The sequence below is a fragment of the Clarias gariepinus genome, chromosome 19 (assembly GCF_024256425.1).
Source record: "Clarias gariepinus isolate MV-2021 ecotype Netherlands chromosome 19, CGAR_prim_01v2, whole genome shotgun sequence".
Classification (NCBI taxonomy): Eukaryota; Metazoa; Chordata; class Actinopteri; order Siluriformes; family Clariidae; genus Clarias; species Clarias gariepinus.
In genome coordinates this window covers 7589824-7609417 of record NC_071118.1, presented here as the reverse complement: position 1 = coordinate 7609417, position 19594 = coordinate 7589824, and the positions used below count along the sequence as shown (strand labels likewise).

General features: G+C 38.8%; 1 protein-coding gene across 1 annotated transcript; it reads right to left on the bottom strand.

Moving 5' to 3' along the window:
• Positions 1-8065: 8065 nt before the first annotated feature.
• slc23a1 (solute carrier family 23 member 1) lies at positions 8066-18033 on the bottom strand. The gene is made up of 14 exons (XM_053478624.1): positions 17870-18033; positions 16665-16823; positions 14615-14772; positions 14438-14526; positions 14253-14320; positions 13063-13244; positions 12618-12738; positions 12213-12369; positions 11133-11280; positions 10927-11032; positions 10704-10833; positions 9255-9398; positions 8925-9020; positions 8066-8373 (listed from the first exon to the last, which is right to left on the bottom strand). Exons 1-14 carry the CDS (start codon positions 17945-17947, stop codon positions 8108-8110), a joined length of 1902 nt encoding a protein of 633 aa, XP_053334599.1. The 5' UTR covers positions 17948-18033; the 3' UTR covers positions 8066-8107.
• Positions 18034-19594: the final 1561 nt, after the last annotated feature.

The following is a 19594-nucleotide window of genomic DNA, read 5'->3' as shown; positions in this document are numbered from 1 at the left end:
TTGAAATAATGTAATATAAATAATAACTCGTAAAAGTTACGAGTTAGTAATTATAAATGAATTTTTTTTATTATATATATATATATATATATATATATATATATATATATATATAATATATAATTTTTTCTTTTTTATATATATATACTCAGCAAAAAAAGAAACGTCCTCTGACTTTTATTTCTGTTTAATGGAAATATATGTTTCGTTCCCTGTACTGTTTCCAGTTCTTGAAAATTCATTTACACATTTCCGAAGAGAAACTCCTGCAGATATCCATTTTACACTTCATTCTTTTAAATAGACACATGATGAGGTGATATGGAAGTCCAAGTTTTACAATGACACAGAGGGTATAAAAAAGGGTAGAGGCTGTTGTTAATTAAAAGAAGAGATCATTTAAAATACATTTACATTTTCAGAATTTGGCATTACATTGTATGTCATTATAACATCTGAGCAGTTGAGGGTTAAGGACGTTGATCAAAGGCCCAACAGTAGCAATTCAGTCCGGGGGTTTCAACATTCCGACCAGTTGTCCAATACCTTAACCACCACCAGTTATTCCTGCACTGTTTGTTAAATTTGACTAGACATGTGAAATGTATATTCAATTTTATATCTGGGGAAACAAATTTCGAAATGGAAGTGCAAAGTGTTTTTTACCTTTTTAAAATTTATTAGAAGTTATTATTTATATCATATTTGGGGGAAAATATGCTTTAAAAAAAAGAGTTATTACAAAATACTTTGTAATAAAAATGTTACCTGGTGTTATAAAAGATCTATGACTGTGTAGACTACGGCCTTACAAAATCATATTTGTAGGTTTGTATGCTTGTTTTTTTTTTTTTTCGTTCTTGCCTGACTGGATTATTGTATTGTGTTGTCTTCTATTTAATAATAAAAGAAATGTAATAAAAAATTATTAGAAATTATTAACTTAATACAATTATGACAAAATAATAGCATTATTGTAAAAATAATTGTAAAAATCCAAGAACATCACTAATGCTGTCACATTTTTATATATATATTCTTATACTGTATGCATAATTCATTTTATCTATAGATCATTCTTGAATCTGTCTGATAGGTAGCTGTCTCAATAATTTATAATTACATTTACATATTACAATTATATATTATAGAATATTATATTTTTCCAATAAAATAGAAATAGATTTAATAACTGCAACTGTTGTACTATGTTTTTTTTTTATAAATTAATATAAATATATAAAATAAAAGAATAAGAACATAAATGAAACACTGACAAAATATTTCACCATAGAAAGGAAGATTTCTCTGTTTTTAGCAGAATGTCTAACGCCTTTCTGAGGCTATTATGGAGGCTGTGCATTAACCTTCTGTCATGTAAAATAGCATTCAGTCACATTAGCACCACGGTGTTACTACAGCCCACTAATCTGCTGTAAGCATGTTATGTATATCTGGCATATCTAGAGCTGCTCGTGTGCGCTGATATGACAGGCTCATGTTCAGCCAGCATATTATATCATGTTATTTAAACATTTGCAAAGACCAACTGGTTCACATGCTTCAGCTCTCATAGCACGCATGGTCTTATTTCCTTCGCTAGAAGTCCAAAAGAAAGCTGGCACAACACAAAATAAACCTGGAAGCCACACATGTACACTTGCTTTTTAATGACCTCAGTGCCTCCAAGAGCTATGATAAAACCTGAAGCTCTTGACACACAGCGACCGACTAAATTCAGAGTCAATTTATTTGTAGGTGTCTGGAAACTGTATTAAGGCTTCTGATCTAAAAACAGTCTAAAATTGGATAGTATGAATCACACCCTTTTAACCACTCTGTTCTGAAGCTGCTATTTAGACCGTTAGATGTTCTTCCTGAGCCTTCTCAAAAAGTCCCTAGCTCTATCTCTCTGATGATAATGTTATGGGGCTGAGGGAGTTATATATAACTGGCCCTGTGACTGGACTGGCCATGCAAACTGAATTCCAGAGGCAAGCTCACCACACAGCCAGAACGGCACCTGCTGTAAAAGCTAACTGCCACGCTCCTACATCAACTTCTGAGGGGCCTGCATCTTTTAAACTGGGCTAACTCGCAACAGCTAAAAATTAAGGTCTGATTCATTTCCTTTTGCAAACTTGTCTTAACACAGGTTTCAAAATGGTCGTTGCTCTAGTTTCTTATTTTAGCTATCTAGATGTGTAAATGTAATATCCTACGAAAGTGCGACATATTTTTGATTTTTTGATCAACAATACTTTAAAAATAACAGGCGCTTTTGCATAAGCTGACTTGAAGCTTTGCAACAGGTGGGTATTTTTGGATCATCTTGGGACACCGAGAGCTTCTTGTATATAACCAGCAGCTGTCATTCTGGGATATTAAGTTTTTCATATAACCAGCAAAACAAACACTGCAAGAGTCCTGGATGTTTTAAGGTGAACATCATAAATGAAAGCAGGAGGAAGCACTAAACTAAACACGACAAAGTTTGAATGAACATGTCTTTGTTTTACAGTGTTTGTAATGTTAAGTGTTAATGTGCTCTCTATATTCTCTGCACTCTTTTTTTTCAGAGAACAGGAAGAAGCAAAAGTGACTTGACGTACCAGAGCATCTTTTGTGACCCGGAAACTTCAGAGTCCTGCTCATCCAGCTATAAATCTGTCCCTAGAGCTAGGGACTTTTTTTTGCATATACTTTCCAGACTGTTGCTTCTTGACAATGTCAGAGGGCACATTTCCAAAAGACATTTTAAAATATGTGGTTCACTCATCGTTTTCCTTGAAAGAAAAAGCCTTTGAGCTTCATACAGCGAGAGAGGATGAGGAGGAAAAGAACCCAGCACTGTCTGATGATGCCTTGGATGACTCATCAAGTTCATATTGCACTGCCCTTTGTTCACTCAGCGAGTATAGTGAGGCTTTAGAAGATGAAACACAGACAACCTTTACTGATCCACCATGCGAGAATGCTCTGTTTGATTCCTCGCAATCTTTGGCCGATTCAGGTCGAACCATGACAAACTCTTCACCTGAGAACAATGATCTTCTTCAAGACCTTAAAACGAAGCAAAAGGATGCTAAATCATCCTGTGAAGACTCTTTACATAAGGAACCACAATATTGCAAAAATAAAGCTTCTGCGAAAAATCCTATTTTTAAGTCATCAAGCCCTAAAATAACAATTTTAAATGTGAATCTTATAAATATAAATTCTGTACATGGTGAGCAAGACAGCACTACTACCAGTACACCCAACCCCACACCATCAGATTATTTCAAAAGTAACAACAATGCTGGTCAAACTGCTACCAAACCTGTTCACTATGTTGGCTATCTGGAACACAAAATTTCCCCATGCACTATTTTAATGAGAAGTAAAGGTGACAAGAACAACCAGGAATGGAGCCAGGAGCACAGTGATATTAAGGCAGAGGAACACACCACAACACTTCAACAAATCTCCAGAAATGCTCAGTATGAACACAACACTGAGTTTAAACTAGACAGTGGTGAATCTATCATCAGAAAAATGAAATGCGAGGGGGAGGAGCAGGGTATAGGGGTTGGAGGAGAGCAGGCAAAGCTGTCACTCAATACTGGAAATAGAAAACCGCCTGCAAGCTGCACCTCAACACTCACAGCCAGCAAGCAGAAGTCAGGAATCCTGCCACGCTGTTATTCAAAACGTTTCCTCGCAACCAGGAACCAACACCAGCCCCAGAGCCCTCCTGTTCCCCGGAGGTTGAAAAAGCAGAGCGGACAGGGCATCGGACTTTCAGCAGCGCTTCCACCAGCACCCTGCAGTACTTCAAGGCAACACTGCAGCTCTGCAGATATTACCAAAGGAGAACTCAACATGGCTACAGATGTAGCTGGGACAACAATGGAAGTAAGGAGCCTTGCTGCACTGGAATATACTGGAACATCATGCCCTGAAATAAACTACCCAGATGCTTTCAACTCCACTTGTTGGTCCTCAACTCAGCTGACTCCTGATAAAGATTTTTATGATTGGTCCAAGGATGTCTTGTCGTTCAAGATGCCAATGATTTCAACAAATAAGAATGACACTTCAGCATGCTCAGTGGCTAGCAGTTTTGAATGCATTGATGTGGCCTTGGAAAACCATGAAGAAGTGGACAAAAATGCAAAGATGGTACCAAAGAGACAGATTCAGCTGAAAAGACGGGATAAATCAGTCCCAGATAAATCAGAGTTTCAAGCTAGTGAGAAGAATATTATTTCATCTACACCCATCCGGCCTCGGGACACTCTCCAGCGTCAACATAGTACCCCTGCTGCCTTTCATCAGGACTCGCATGGAGCCGAAACAAAGAGTGGGCTACCTGAGCAAAAGCAGAAGCTTCAGAAATCATTATCATTGGATGAAACATCCACCAAAACTAAAATGGCTTCCTGCATCATTAAAAGTGTTCTTTCAAAAAGGATGCAACATGAACAGAACCTTAACAGTGATATTCCCGATCAAACCTTTTGTCCTATAAAAGCAGATGACACAGGCAATAATATTGATTTCCTGACCACTTGTGCTAAGGAGGAGTGTGTTGAAAACAATATAGTGAATTTGACTACAGTTTCCTTTTTAAGCTGTAATACTCCTCAGACATCTCCAACGCTAAGGACTGACTCCCAGACAACAAACTATATCAAAGAACATATTGGTGTCAGCTCCAAAATACTTCCTAAATTGATAACCAAACACAGTTTCAACCCTTTGCTTGGAAGCCTAGGCAAGACACAGTTTCAAGGAAGTGGTACTGAAATAGCTGCCTATTCTGAAGCTGAAAAAGAGAAGCTGGGTCTCAGTAAGGAGGCAAACCAGGGCAACGGAGAGAGGCTATTCTGTGACTCAGCAAAGGGCAAAGCATGGAACTTGAGTGCAGTGTCAAGCGGAGCTGCTGGCAAACAAACCACAGTGAAAACTACACCTGAGGAATGTGTCAGTATGCAGGCAGCCCAGAAAGACCATTATGTCAAGGATCAGTCCATTGAGGAGCAAGAGAAATCAGGTGAGGAGAAAAAAAGTAAACAAAGTCCCACAGTGTCTACCTGGTTAAACTGTAGTCCGGATGCAAACACAGTGGATAATGTCCTGTCCCAATCTTCTCAATGTAATCTGGAAAAAGATCAGGAAAACAGTAGGGGAGATCTTAAGGCCCTTGGGCAGTCATTAAATATGAGTACTCAGAGCCAAGGAAAATTCAAAGCAATAGCCCCTGTGCATGTGGTGAGGGATATGCGAAGCCTAGTGAAAAACACATACAGTCTGTCATTCAAGGGGCCCAGTGAGGCAGTACAAGAACTAGAAGACATTGTCCCTAGTTTTGCAACAGCAGCACCTCATCCAGTTATCAGTAAAATGGAGAACAAAGTAAAGGGCCACAAAAAAGATGAAAAACTACATGTACAAAAAGGAATTCTACCACATACATTGGACACAGTCATCAATTTGGCCTCTACTTCCAGACAATGTGCATCGAAGGCTGACACTATCCTGGAATCAAATGACAAAATTCCCCACACTGGATTTACAAAGGTCAGCTCAATCATAGCAGCTCACTCCAACAGTTGTGGACTATCCAAATCCCCAGATGCACATGACAGCCTAACATGTATCAGCCTACCACGTCTCCAATGTAGCAACAACATAAAACAAACAACTTGCCCAAGCACACCAATACAAGCTCATAAGGGGACCATAAATAACATCTGTAAAAACGAACACTCAACAGACACCAGAACCCCAGAATGCAAGAAACCTAGAACCTTTGCCCTGCATTCAACTCAGCCACTGGAAACTGCATCATCATATTGTGTACCTGTAGAAAGTTCTCACCGGCAGGGCAGCTGTAAGATTTCCAACCTAGTATGTCCTACAGACAAAGATGGTCAAGAATCCCCAAGTCTCCCCATCCAATCACAAAGCACAACTGGCCTTCCCTCTTCCAGTATCTTAACTGTTGCTCCAGCACCAGTGTTCCCATCGTATTTCTACAAACCTAACCTATTAGGCTACCAAACAATCTCTCCAAACATTGGGACAGTTAGTTATGTTCAAGGTCCTCTCTTGCTGCAAACACAACCATACAACCAGCCTGCTACAGCAAATTGTCCGGTCTCTTTGACAAAATCGCCATCTCAACCATGCACAACAGATGGCCACCCAGTACCAAAAGAGTTAACTAAGCAGATGGAAAATGGAGTTGCTAGCCAGAAAATATCTTCTCCAGATACCCAGCCATGCACAGCTTCCGTCACAACCTTGGGTGCTGAGGGTATACATGGAGGTGCTAGTATGCTGTATCCGGAAATGAGTGGAATTCAGCACGGGTCAAACCCTCGACACATGTTGCTAGATCCTGAAACCGGACAGTGCTTCTATGTAGACATGCCGCAACTGCCACAACGCAAGATGCTCTTTGACCCAGAAACTTGTCAGTATGTTGAGGTCGTGGTTCCACAGCAAACGTTGTCCAGTAGTGTTATGACGACTCCCTGTGCGATACCTCTCTCCTCCTTTCCCATCCCAGCCATGTATTCCCCCCATTGCCTGTCTTACATCCAGACACACCATCCGGTGCTGCCACCACCAGAACCTTGAGGGTTTATTTTGAGGCTTTTTGAACTGGTTGCCCAGAGGACTCCTAGCTCTGGTCACAGAGCACATGAATAATGTTTAATAATGTCTAATAACAATGCATCATGTCAACATACTTGAGCACAATCTCATATATCTACCTCTGGAATTAGTTGCTGTCACTGTTTAATTCTGAAGCATGCACACATACACACAAGTGCAATGGTAAATGAAAGCCATGAATGTAAATGTTACTCTAGCTGAGTTGTACTAAATCTAAATAAAACACAAAATGTATTTTTTAAAATGTATAACCTTTCTGCATGAGTACCAAGAACATCATCTACTCTTTTACTAGAACTGTTCACATTTTATGGCGTTTATGTGAACATCCGGTCTTCACAATGTTTTGTTTTCTCACAAATTCATCAGTGAATTTATGAATGTAATGGATGAAGGAGCTTCAATCTTTTCCAGGTATTTCTGAGTGTTTGATGTGTTAAGCATGAATAGTTAGGGGTTTCAATGGGGCTTAGATCAACGGATGTACATTATTAAATAGACACACAGATAGAAGTCTAGAACTTGCTTTTTACCACTTACTGTATAAGAAAATGAAAATCTTGCACATGTGTTCTTTGTACCATAAATCATTTTTATTGTCTGTGTCCTTTGTAATAGAAATGTTATTTTGAAAAAAAAAAATTATGTGTTTGGTCTTTTTTAAAACTTGCAGATGGGTTTATTCCTTTCGAGAAGCCAATAGTCTAAAGGCAAAACCAAGGAAAAATCTCAGATCTGTCTATATTTCTTTTACATCAATATAATCAGTCACAAAGGAACGGATCCACAGGCTAGAATGCGAACAGTCGGGTTTTTGCTGCAGTTTTACATATTTGCTCACTCATTTCTATATTTTTTTATTCTGAAATTGAATTGGATTAAATAAACACTGCATTAAGAAAAGGACTAAATGAAAACAGAATGCTAAATATTTTATTTTATAATAAGACATCAGGAGATTGTATCGGCAGGTCAACCTTTTTTAAGTCTTTCCCAATTTCAGTTTTTTTAGTCAATAGTGATTTTTAAATAATTAAATACATAGTTCAGTACAACAAATATTTATTAAAAAATGTTAACTTATTTTTGTTACATTTTTGTTAAAAAGAAATTACCTGGTGTTGGATTCCAGTATGAGGTAAAAGTAACTTAATTTGGCTCAGGTAAAATAATATAAGCTTTAATACAAACATTGTTTATTTTTATATAGAGTTAGAGGTTTTCTCTTCTTAAAACACTTAGTGCTCATAGCATAACAATAAATATATTCTTTAACCAAAAAATTATATATATAATTTTTTGGTAAAAAAATATATTTATTTTATTTATATATATATATATATATATATATATATATATATATATATATATATATATATATATATATAATCTTGCAGTGTAATAAATGTATGTTACAATGACACAGGAGAAAACAAGCTTACACTTTGGTGCAGTTTTCAATCTCTGCGGCGTTCTGTACTGCACTTTCATCATTCTTATTGTTCAGTTCCTCACACAAGTTTCTTTTGCGCCGACGCAACTTAAAGCCCTGAAAAGTGGGGCAGATGGGCAGGTAGCGAAGACAACCAAGCCGCTTTACCATCCCCATGCCAACTGGGAAATTATATGTGTCTGAACTGACACCGCCTTTTCCTGAGGAGTTCTCAGCCTTCCAGTCTGTGAGACCGCGCTCTTTTTTTGTGCCTGGATAAAAATACAGATCATCATTAGCCTCGTAACCAGACGTGGGTAAAAGCACAGAAATCCTATACTTTAGTGAAATTAGAGACACGTTTAAAAAAAATATATGATGCATGAGGAAATTTAGAAGTTAAAATGCACAAGTAGCTGTAATAGTTATATTGTTCTTGGTTGCCAGTTTCTAGCCTGCTTTTCAACTGCAGACTAGTTCAGAAGTTTAAGAAAAAATGTCATCATTTGGTTTATTCATTAAACCAGTATGAAATATTTCTTCAACTCAAATGGTGAATTTTTGAAAGAAGAGATACTCAGGACCCCATTGGGACACAGTGTGCATTAAAAAAAAAAAGCATTCTTTTGTCAAATATTTCAACCATATCTCTTCTAGACTTTTTTTTTTTTTGCCTTAATACCAAACTTTTACTGTATGGTAAACACAGCGTTCCCGCTCAGTTAAAATGTGTGCTTTATTAGGATCCATTTTTAAAGTGCATCATAATCAGGTTTTATTCCTCATTCCTTATCTTCATTTTGGCTATAATATAATAATATACCTGGAATTGTGTTGTCCAGCAGAAACGCTAAGAATCCTCCAACAAACATCTCTGTGGTCAGAAGCACTGTAAGGATTTGATCCAGCACTGGTTCACCTGAATAAATCCAATCGGGGAAAAAAAACAACAACCTGACATCACTGTTTAAACAGCCATTTTAATATGTTATATACAATTCTTCTAAACTATAACTCCGTGGTCCTAGTGCAATACTTAACACTTATTATCAAGTAACTACTATAAATCAATCAGTAACTACAGTGAACGTAGAAGCAGGAGGAATGTCCCTGGGAGTTTACGAGATAAAATACAATTACAGAATACACAGACCTGTCTTGATGCTGCCTGGATGAGTGTCCAGGTAATTAGGGAGCATAAGGCCAGAGAACATGGAGAACCCCAGGACAAATAGGTTCCGTGAGGAGTTTAGATCCACGCTCTGCAGGTTGGACAAACCCACAGCTGTGATCATACCTGTTGAAAAAATGTACAAAAATTATACATTATACGTAGCACTGTATATGTATAAAAGCTACACTTCTATTATAATTATGGGTAACAATTTATTTTCACAGTGCTAAAATAAAAACAAAATGTCACTGTGTCCGGAATACAGTAAAAGTACTGTAAAGTGAAACACATAACAACTCATTACTAGTGACCGAAGGGTACTCATGTGACTTTTTTAAGAGATAATGACGTTCCACCACCTCCCGAAGGTGCTCTGTTGGGTTGAGATCTGGTGACTGTTAAGATCTTTTGAGTACAGTGAACTCCTTGTCATGTTGAAGAAACCAGTTTGAGATCATTTTTGTTTTGTGGTATGGTGGATCATCCTGTTGTCACAAAGGGATAGACATGTCTGGTACAATACTCTGGTAAGCTGTGGCACCTAAATGATGATCAGTTGGTACAAAGAGGCCAAAAAAGTGACAAGAAAATATCAACACAGAAATACACCTCTCCATCCTGAAGAGTTGATATGAGTTCTGTCTCCATCATCTAAATCAGAGAAGAAATCAAGACTCATCAGACCAGGCAATGGTTTTCCAATATTCAACTTTCCAAAGTTGGTGAGTCCATGTGAATTGTAGCCTCAGAGATTTTAAAGTGAGATGATCTTCAGGATACCTTGGTTGTAACGAGATGTTGTTTGAGTTTCTATCAACCTGAACTAGATTGGCCATACTCCTCTGATCTCTCTCACCGACGAAACATTTTCACCCAGAAAATTGTCGCTCACTGGATATCACTGTCTATAAACCCTAAAGATGGTTGTGCCTGAAAATCCCAGTAGATCAGCAGTTTCAAAAATACTCAGACAAGCCTGTCCCGGCACCAACAACCATGCCACGTTCAAGGTCACTTAAGTCACCTTTCCTCCCCATCCTGATGACTGGTTTGAACCTCAGCAGACCGTCTTGATCATGTCTATATGCCTAAATGCGTTGTTGAGCAGTTGAACACCTGTTTCAATGAAGTGGCCGATAAGTGTAGTGAAAAGTGTGAAGGAAGTGTGGTGAAATCATTAACATGCACATACAGTACTGTAGCTAATGGTTGTTCAGAAGATCTATAAGAGTCTGATCAGTACAGTTGACTATAAATTACAGAACAATACTACCCAACAATCTCTGCTACTAACAGCCTGTTCTACAGAAATAAGGTCTACATGACATGTAATCCCAAAACAAATCATTTGAGCCACAGAGCTGTCTGACTCCATACTGCCCCATTGTGGACACAACGTGCCTCTGAACAAACTGGCTAAACACTTACCAAACAAGGTGCAGAACATGCCTCCAAGCACTGGATCCGGCAGCGATGCGAACAAGGCTGTGAACTTCCCAATGGTTCCCAATAGTAACATTATGATCGCCCCATACTGCACCACTCGCCTACTGCCCACCTGTACAGAAACAAGGGACGTTTTTTATGATGCTTTTTTCTTCGGAAAAGAAAAACATTGCATATGTGGTACTGCATATCATTTTTGTTCCACCTTGGTGATCCCAAGCACCCCGATATTAGGGCTGGAGGAAGTGGAGCCATTTCCTGTTCCTAGTAAGCCTGCTATGATGCAGCACACGCCCTCTGTGAAGATCCCTCTAACACGAACAGAAAGCAAAAGTATCCATATCAGTGTTGATATAAAGGCATTTATGAAATGAATACTATTCATAAGTGTATAGATCTTCTCTAAAAAACCTGTTGATGGCATGAACAGGAGGCGGGGGAGCTCCAGCAAGACGGGCACATGCATAGTAATCTCCGATAGACTCCACTATGCCAGCTAAAGTGGCACTGAACATTCCCAGCACGCCAGCTACTGTCACTGTGGGTAAGCCCCATTGACCTGGGTCACATAATAACCGTCAGTGTAGGCGTCTGATTGCAGCATAATGATCACATAGCAGCCTGTATACCCTGGCATTATGAATAAACTATGAGTATCAGAGAATTTTCCAAAAGTCCATTATTTCTCAGAAGCACAAGAATGTTTTTCAAGAGTTTTTATGATCATGGCAAATGGTTTATATTACTTAAAGGTACAGTTTGTATTAAACATGTCTATAAAAGTCTCACTCATTGTCTATACGACTTAATCCTGTCTTCAGGGTCGCAGAGGGACTGGAGCCTATCCCAGAAGACTTAGGGCACGAGGCGGGATACACCCTGGACAGGGTGCCAATCCATCACAGGGCACACATACATACTCACTCAAACACTCATTCACACACTATGGGCAGGTTTGGGAATGCCAATTAGCCTAATCTGCATGTCTTTGGACTGTTGGAGGAAACCGGAGTACCTGGAGGAAACCCACCAAACACCGGGAGAACATGCAAACTCCATGCACACAGAGGTGGGAATCGAACCCGGACCCTTGAGATGCAAGGCGACATCACCGTGGCACCTTCTTTATAATCATAGACCTTGAAATAATCTTAGCCAAACTGTTATGGATACCTTCTTTATTTTAGGTTTCTCTTAACATTTTTCCGGCACAAGAACGAGCTCCAAAGCTACTAAGATCTGATCCTTTAAAGTCGGTAAAGTTGGTAATAGGCTTGTCAATTAGTGGTTTAACTACAATATGCAGTTCTCCTTTAAGGCAAGAGAAGGTTCAACCGTGCAAACTGCCCTTAGAAGAAGGTTCAAAAATCCAACCCCCTTTAAGATTCTTTATGGTTAACAGTGTGCAAGAACATTATAATGTACTTATGAATAAAAACATTCCCTGTGCCCGCTTTCTTTACATTCTACCCAAATTGATTTTATACTTACAAGGATAGGGCATACGAAACCATGGTGCTTGGGACATGATCTCCCCCCTGGCATCAGTTCGAGCCTTGTACCCATACTTCTCTGGGTCATTGGGGAGCACATCCGTCAATGTGAGTATATAACACACCAACCACACCAGCATGATAGCCATGATAATCTGACAAAACAAAGAACGACAGTGATACAGAGCCTTTTAATCAGTCTCCGCACCAATAACCTGCTACCTTGCCTTTGCAGCTATATCTGAAATATGATATGAGTGTAACAAACTCTGTGCTGCATTCCAGTGAGACAGGTTTATGGCCTACTAGGTCAGACTGACAGAGACCAGAGGAGAAGTTAAGAGCAATTGTGAAGGTTGCCAAAAAACTATGACTATGTTAAAGGGTAAATGTTGCCTCATACCGGAAACATCTTGAAGATCTGGAAACGGGAGGTGTGACAACCTTTGTGTCTGGAATAGAAGGGAAAGGGTACGGCCCAATTCCTGAGATACTGAGCAAAAAGCACAATAAAGAATATGCATCTGGAAAGACAAAGCACACACACACGACCAACTGATAAGCCTTTGTGAAACGATGACAGTGAGATGAGTGACAGCATGACTCACATCTTTGTCCATTAATTATGAGGCTTCTATAGAAAGAACATGATTCGCTGAAGTTAATGTGTGAATACAGTACTTAAGGTGATATTTATCCCAGCATTAAATAGTATAGCATGTCAAGCCATTCACTGCTCATTCGTCATATTTTCATTCATGCAAAACAGTCATTTGTGCTAATAACCTAGCGTCATTCTTAAAACATGATGGTAAAAATACTATTATTTGAAGTCTAAATGTTCTTACAGCAGCGAGAGGCCCCAGTGGCTGCCTGCACGGTCTCCAGCAGTTTGGAACACGGACAAGCCGATCAGAGAGACAGTGGGGGTGACGGTCAGAGGCCCGATGGCGTTGAGCAGGAGTCCAGGAATTCCCACCAGCCCGATTACCACCTCCACCAGACTAGACACAATAATGGCGCCCTGGATCTGTAGGCCAGAGTACATATATAATGAAGGTATATGACTCCATTGCATTGTTAAGGTGCTCAAAGAGCATTAAAGTCTAACATCAGGGAACGATATGAATGAAACCCAGGTGCTGATCATATTTTTAGATCTTAGTACTAGCAACGGAGATCGGGACATTGTGGCTCAGACGACTAAGGCTCTAGGTTGTTGGTTTGGGGATCTTAGGATTTGGGTTTAAGCCCACTGTTGATGGGTTGCCACACCCAATAATACCCAGCCACTGCATGCAGTGCCAGGATAAAATGGGAAGGTTGTGTCAGGAAGGGTATCTGGTGTGGTGTGGATTGGATAGCGGCTTCTTGACGGGAGCAGCCAAGAGAAAGTTGTAAGTAATAGGAACAAAGATTTATTGCAAAGAAAATAATATATTGTAATATTGATGACCATGTAAATCCATCCAGGAGGCCAATGGTGATCACCAGTCGTATTTACCTTCATTGTGCGACCATGGTAGGACCTCCGGTCAACATTTACACACTACAGGTAAGTTAAGAACGTCAATAAGACTAATCTGCTTGTCTTTGGACTGTCAGAGGAAGCCCACCAAGCACAGGGAGAAATTGCAAAGTCCATGCACACAGGCCCGAGGAAAGAATCGAACCCAGACCCTAGGGGTTCAGGGCAACAGACACTGATAACCACTAAGCCATTGTGCCGCTGAACATAGTAGCTATATAGTATATTGTAGATATTGCGTTTCAAATTTAAAATTGTAAAAAGCGTAGAAGGGAATAATGGACACATCACAATGCTTGTCACTTTCTTAATAGTTATGATAGTAATATTTTAAAACAGTTGCATAGTGCTGTTTGGGATTAAGGGTGTCAAAAATGTGTAATAAAACTACTTTATGGGCAAATAAAACATTTTAAGGTCCTGCAGAAATCTCCAATGTTAAATGATGACTCACATGGAACAACATGATTTAACTTCTCCACACTGTGCATAGGACATGGTGATTAATACCTCTCTTATCCGTGGATGCCAGATATGTGTGGTATTCAGGGGTAGGGTCCAGTTTCCATAAATCTCCTCTGCAAAATATTAACAGCATGCAGCGCCAATCCCATAAGCATGTTAACAATGAATATACATAGCAATGGCTCTTAGTAGTATGGGGTAGTAACCAACTCAATGGGTTGTTCTTGTACCTTCAGGAGGACACTTCCACCTGTCCAGTCTTAGAATGGCCTGGGCAGGGATGAGGAAAGCAAACGCACTGGCCTGAAACAGGGGTAACCTATAGGCAAAGTGTATGATATATTGAGACAGATGAAAAAATAAACCAGACAAACCAACATCTAAGAACTGATGTTTTCAAGACTAACCTGACGCCAAAAGTGGTTTGTATAAGAGTAGTAATGCCCACGCAGGTGAAAATCGTGCCGACTAGCTGGCTTACGGTGTACTGATCCCTGCCCACACACATGGCATCGGCGAGTAGGAAGGGCACAGCGATGGTGCCACTAAAACATGTCAGGTAGTGCTGCAGAGAAACAGAGGAGATTTATCAGTTACTGTGAGTTTAAGATAATGAGCTATAAAAGCTTCAGGGCAAAGGGCAAGGCTGAAAGAACTACCGACTATATTTTACATTAAAGTTCTCTTAACTGAAATAATCCAGCGCATTAGTCTACATTAACAACCCACCTGGCTTGATGAGACATTTTTGTCACAAAGTTGGTTTCAAACATGTGCTAATTGAGGATTGTTTGAATGCAACAAAAACACACCTAAATTATTTTATCCATAAATGCCGAGAAGTCATCATAAATGCATACAAAACGTTTACTGTACATTTTCTCATTTGACTGACAAATGAGTAAGAGGTTGGAGGTTTTAAGGGTCTTGTTCAAGCACTCAGGAGCAACAGCTAGACATTCCTGGCATATAACAGGAACATTCCAGTCAGTACCCCAGAGCCTTAACTACTGATCTACTGCGCCTGCATTTAATCAGGTAACAACTGCAGACATATTAATTAACGTATTGGTTCATGTTGGTTATTGTAGATTCAATTTGGTTTATGGTCGAAATAAACATTAGTTAATGCAAAATGTTAATGATTTTATGGTTTACTAAACAAACATAGATTATGTGCTTGTTAAGTGTTTGAACATACTGTACTGTTTAAGCACATAAATTCATATTTAAGGCAGCATATAATAATTCACATATAGCTATTTGGAGGAGTGGTGGCTCAGGCGACTAAGGCTCTAGGTTGTTGGTTTGGGGATCTAAGGATCCAGGTCCGAGCCCTACTGTCAGTGGGTTGCCACGCCCTATAATACCAAGCCACTGCATACAGTGCCGGTCCCAAGCACGGAGAGAATGGGAGGGTTGCGTCAGGAAAGGCATCTGGTGTAAAAACCTGTGCCAAGGTTTTGTGCGGATTGATGGTCCGCTGTGGCGACCCCTCGACAGGAACTAACGACAACATTTACACATACTGTATAGCTGGTCACATGTCTTTATCATGTTTATAAGATCGGCTTGCAACTTTTGTGTTAAAAGGCAAATAGAACCTTGTACGTTCCAGTATAGAGGAAACAAAGAGAGTGGGATACAAATGGTAATTCCCTTTGATAGTGTTCGTTCTTAGGGCATGAAATCTATCCTATACTGGAGGTGCTTCTTGACTAATGTCATAAACCTTTCTTAACATTTAAGAAAGCTTTTTCTAACAAGTAACAGCTTTTATGACTATCAGTCTCCTGATCAAAAATGAAGTTAATTGAACAGCTGACATAGGATGTCATTGTTGATATAGGATTGTGTTATGACACATTTCTGGATGACCTATGTTGTAATGACATTGTGATTTGTTTGTCAGGGTCAAACATCAAAGCCGTACTCACTCGATTTTATATTTAAAGAATACCGAGTGTCATAATATGCCATATATTTCTTCAAAAACTATGTAACTGGTCAAATAATATACTGCTAAAAATGTGTCCTAGTCTGACTTGAATGACTCTCATATGTCTATATATGGCGAACAGGGACTAAATGGGCTTACGGTATAAATGATATTTATATCACTCATGCTCTATACTGCTAATCCTATACAGGGAGGCCTGGAGCCTATCCCAGGGGTCTCTGGGCATGCACATGAGGCACACACTACATTATATACACTATTTCCATCCATCCATGCATCTAGGAAACTCTGTAGTACAACTAGGGACAGTGGATGCCAATGGTGACCACTGTATTTATTGCCATTTTGTACGACCACCGCTCAACATTCTCGCTAACCTGTGTCCGTCGTACACAGGTTAATGCCAAGCATTTTCTTTTTTCTTCTCTTGAGGTTGTAAAGTGTGCTTAAAAAAAAGTATACTTCACTATACAGTGTACTGTACACACTTTCTGTACCTGTAATCCAAGCAAAACACACAAATACCAAGGGGGTACATCCTCAATTCTGTAGATCATTTCAAAGCCTGGTGTTTGAGCATCCGCTCCAGGGAGCTGCTCGATACCCTCGACTCCCTCAGCAGGCAGGTCCTGCACACAGCCATCTTCAGCTGGCAACTGGAAAAAATGACGATGTCAAAGCTTTTCATAAATTAAGTCTTTACTCAATGATTGACAGTGTTTAGTTAGACTGTAACACTGAGAAAAAATGTCACGTTTCTGTTTCATATTTTCACATTTCCTGGACATCCATTGTTCACAGCGGTGGTCTGATTTGCAAGTTTAACCTACTAGATGTGAATTGATTGGAAGCCAAATAAAAACTTGTACCGCCATTCTTTTCGGGAAATCCAATACAAGCTTGTGTTGTCTCTTGATTTGATTTAATCACCCAGTGAACCATTACATGCCGTCATTCTGACATGATTTTAAACAAACAAACAAGTTTTTAACTGATTACTATACACTTAACATCCAATGTTTTCAGTTACTCCAGAAGATTGGAGGCATTTATTTTATTTTATAAATATATTTAATATATATATATATATATATATAACATAATATATATATATATATATATATATATATATATATATATATATATATATATATATATATATATATAATACATTTATATGTATACAATTAAAATACAATTATATGCAATATATGCAAAAAAAAATATTATGACATATATTAATATAATATTAATAATATTATCGTACAAATGTGATATATAAAATGTATAGCAATACATTTAGTATTTAAATATTTTTAGTTTGTATACATTTTTTGGCTTTCTCTCTCTCTCTCTCTCTCTCTCTTTCTCTTAATCTCTTTATATATGATCAATCTTAAACTGAAATAAATTAGGTCAGAAAGTCAGGACTAAAATATAATTATAGTAGTATAGATTTTGGGAATTAAAAAACTTTACACCAAACATCAGCATGACTTTAAATTTCTGTTCTTTATTCTCTTAAACTGTACCAAAGAAAAAAAAAGTAAAAATACGTTAATTCTTTTACATTTAATCTTTACCTTTGGTAACTTTTGAGTAAACAGTAAATGTCTTTATCATTAAATCACAGAGCTGAATTGATTTCCTTCACAGTAACAGTAACATCTGGACAGATGACCGCGAGGTGTCTTGCCTTTACCTCAGGCTCAGCTGCAATGTTGGAGTGTTTCCTCGTCCTGTGGGCGCCGGATGTGAGCGTGGGCTCTGCAGGGCCCATATTACTGAGTCCTGTCTTTACATGGCGTCCACTGTGGAGCCAGTCGGCTTTATAGAGGAGAGAGGAGAAGAGACAGATTATGCAGGTTAATGATCTGCCTCTGGCTGGACTTTACTCAGAGCGTCTCATCAGCAAGCATTCAAGAGCTGCTTTCTCAGAAAGCAGAGTGTGAAGTGACAGTAGATGCTTCACATTCACACACACACCAAAACAAGGTGAATGATAAAAAAAGTAAAAAAAAAAAAAAGAGTATGAGATTAGGCTTGCGTGGTTATGTGGGAGTAATGATTGGCTCGGGGAAGAGGTTTCACAAAGCTCTTTTATAAGTCTGCTCAACTCCTCCTCTTTAAACAAAGAATTCTCTGATTCCTCATGCCACAAGAGAGAAAGTGTGGAAATCAATGTCAGTATTAGTGAAATAAAAACCTGATTGCATCACACCCATTTAAACCTACACTCCAAAAATATTGCCCCCCCCCCTTAATATTTTTTAACTAAAACATAATTTTTTCACTATTCATGCTCTTATACATAAATAAAACAGTTTATCATTTAACTTGCTCACAGTTATCAGGAATTATATATTTTCCTTTGACCATTTCCTCTTTCCTTGGGTATAAACATGATGTGAAACGTAAACCGTCTTTGGCATTCATTAAATACGCACACACAAAAAAAAAAAAACACGTAAAATGTAAAACCAATAGAAGTCTCTTAACGGTGCAAATGTTTTAAAAAAGCCCCATGTCCGTGAATGATGATCCCGGGTGAGGTGACTCGGAGCTCGATGTAGTCGTCTCAATGAACATTCAGCGAGTGAAAAGCTTGATGGTTGAAAATCACTGACTGTACACACAATATTCACCAACACCACTTGCGCATTACAGGAACTCGACTGCAAGTTATCGCCACATCCTCAGTACAGACCGGACCTCGCCCCAAGCCACTTACATTGTACTGTAGGAGTTCCTGGGAGGCCAGCGTTTCAGGCACGAAGCAGAAAGTCCGACTATGGCATTGGTGTACTGAGAAAACTTTTTATCTTGATGATATCTAAGAACTAGTGAAACGCTGTGATAAGTGCATTAATGTAGCAGGGAACTATATAGAAAAATAAAGTTTTTGGAATTACAAATACAATTGGCCAAAAGATTGACAAAACCAGGAACGTGATTAGCAAAAGTACAAAAGGAATGCATTCAAGAGGAAGAATTCAATATCCAGTGTAATGGGATTTCCTAGTGGATCACTATTGGTTTGTTATGCAACTGGTTAACCCTTTAACATCCTTGCTAAGAAAAAAAAATCAATGGACATTATTCTCTATTTTGGTCTCTTCCAAACAGTTGAGATATTGCTTGTGGTAAACATATTAGATTATATAGATCTATCTAGATCTATTTTATTTCTCTTGCTATGCTACAAAGCATTTAAAGATCCACAGCATTTAAAGTATCATGTAGTTTTTCAAATTGATCCATGATTCCTAAAATGTGATAAATAGGCCCAATACCATAGTACGAGAAGCATCCCCACATCATGCTGCACTGTCTTCACAGTGCACTGTGGCTTGAATTCAGTGTTTGGGGGTCGCCTGACAAACTGTCTGCGGCCTCTAGACCCCCCAAAAAAATCTTGCTTTCAACA

Coding starts and splice junctions, on each gene's coding strand:
- slc23a1 (XM_053478624.1), bottom strand. CDS start 17,947: ATGGGCCCTGCAGAGCCCACGCTCACATCCGGCGCCCACAGGACGAGG. Junction 16,824..17,869: donor ACATTGCAGCTGAGCCTGAG/GTAAAGGCAAGA, acceptor CATTTTTTCCAG/TTGCCAGCTGAAGATGGCTG. Junction 12,370..12,617: donor AGATCTTCAAGATGTTTCCG/GTATGAGGCAAC, acceptor TTGTTTTGTCAG/ATTATCATGGCTATCATGCT.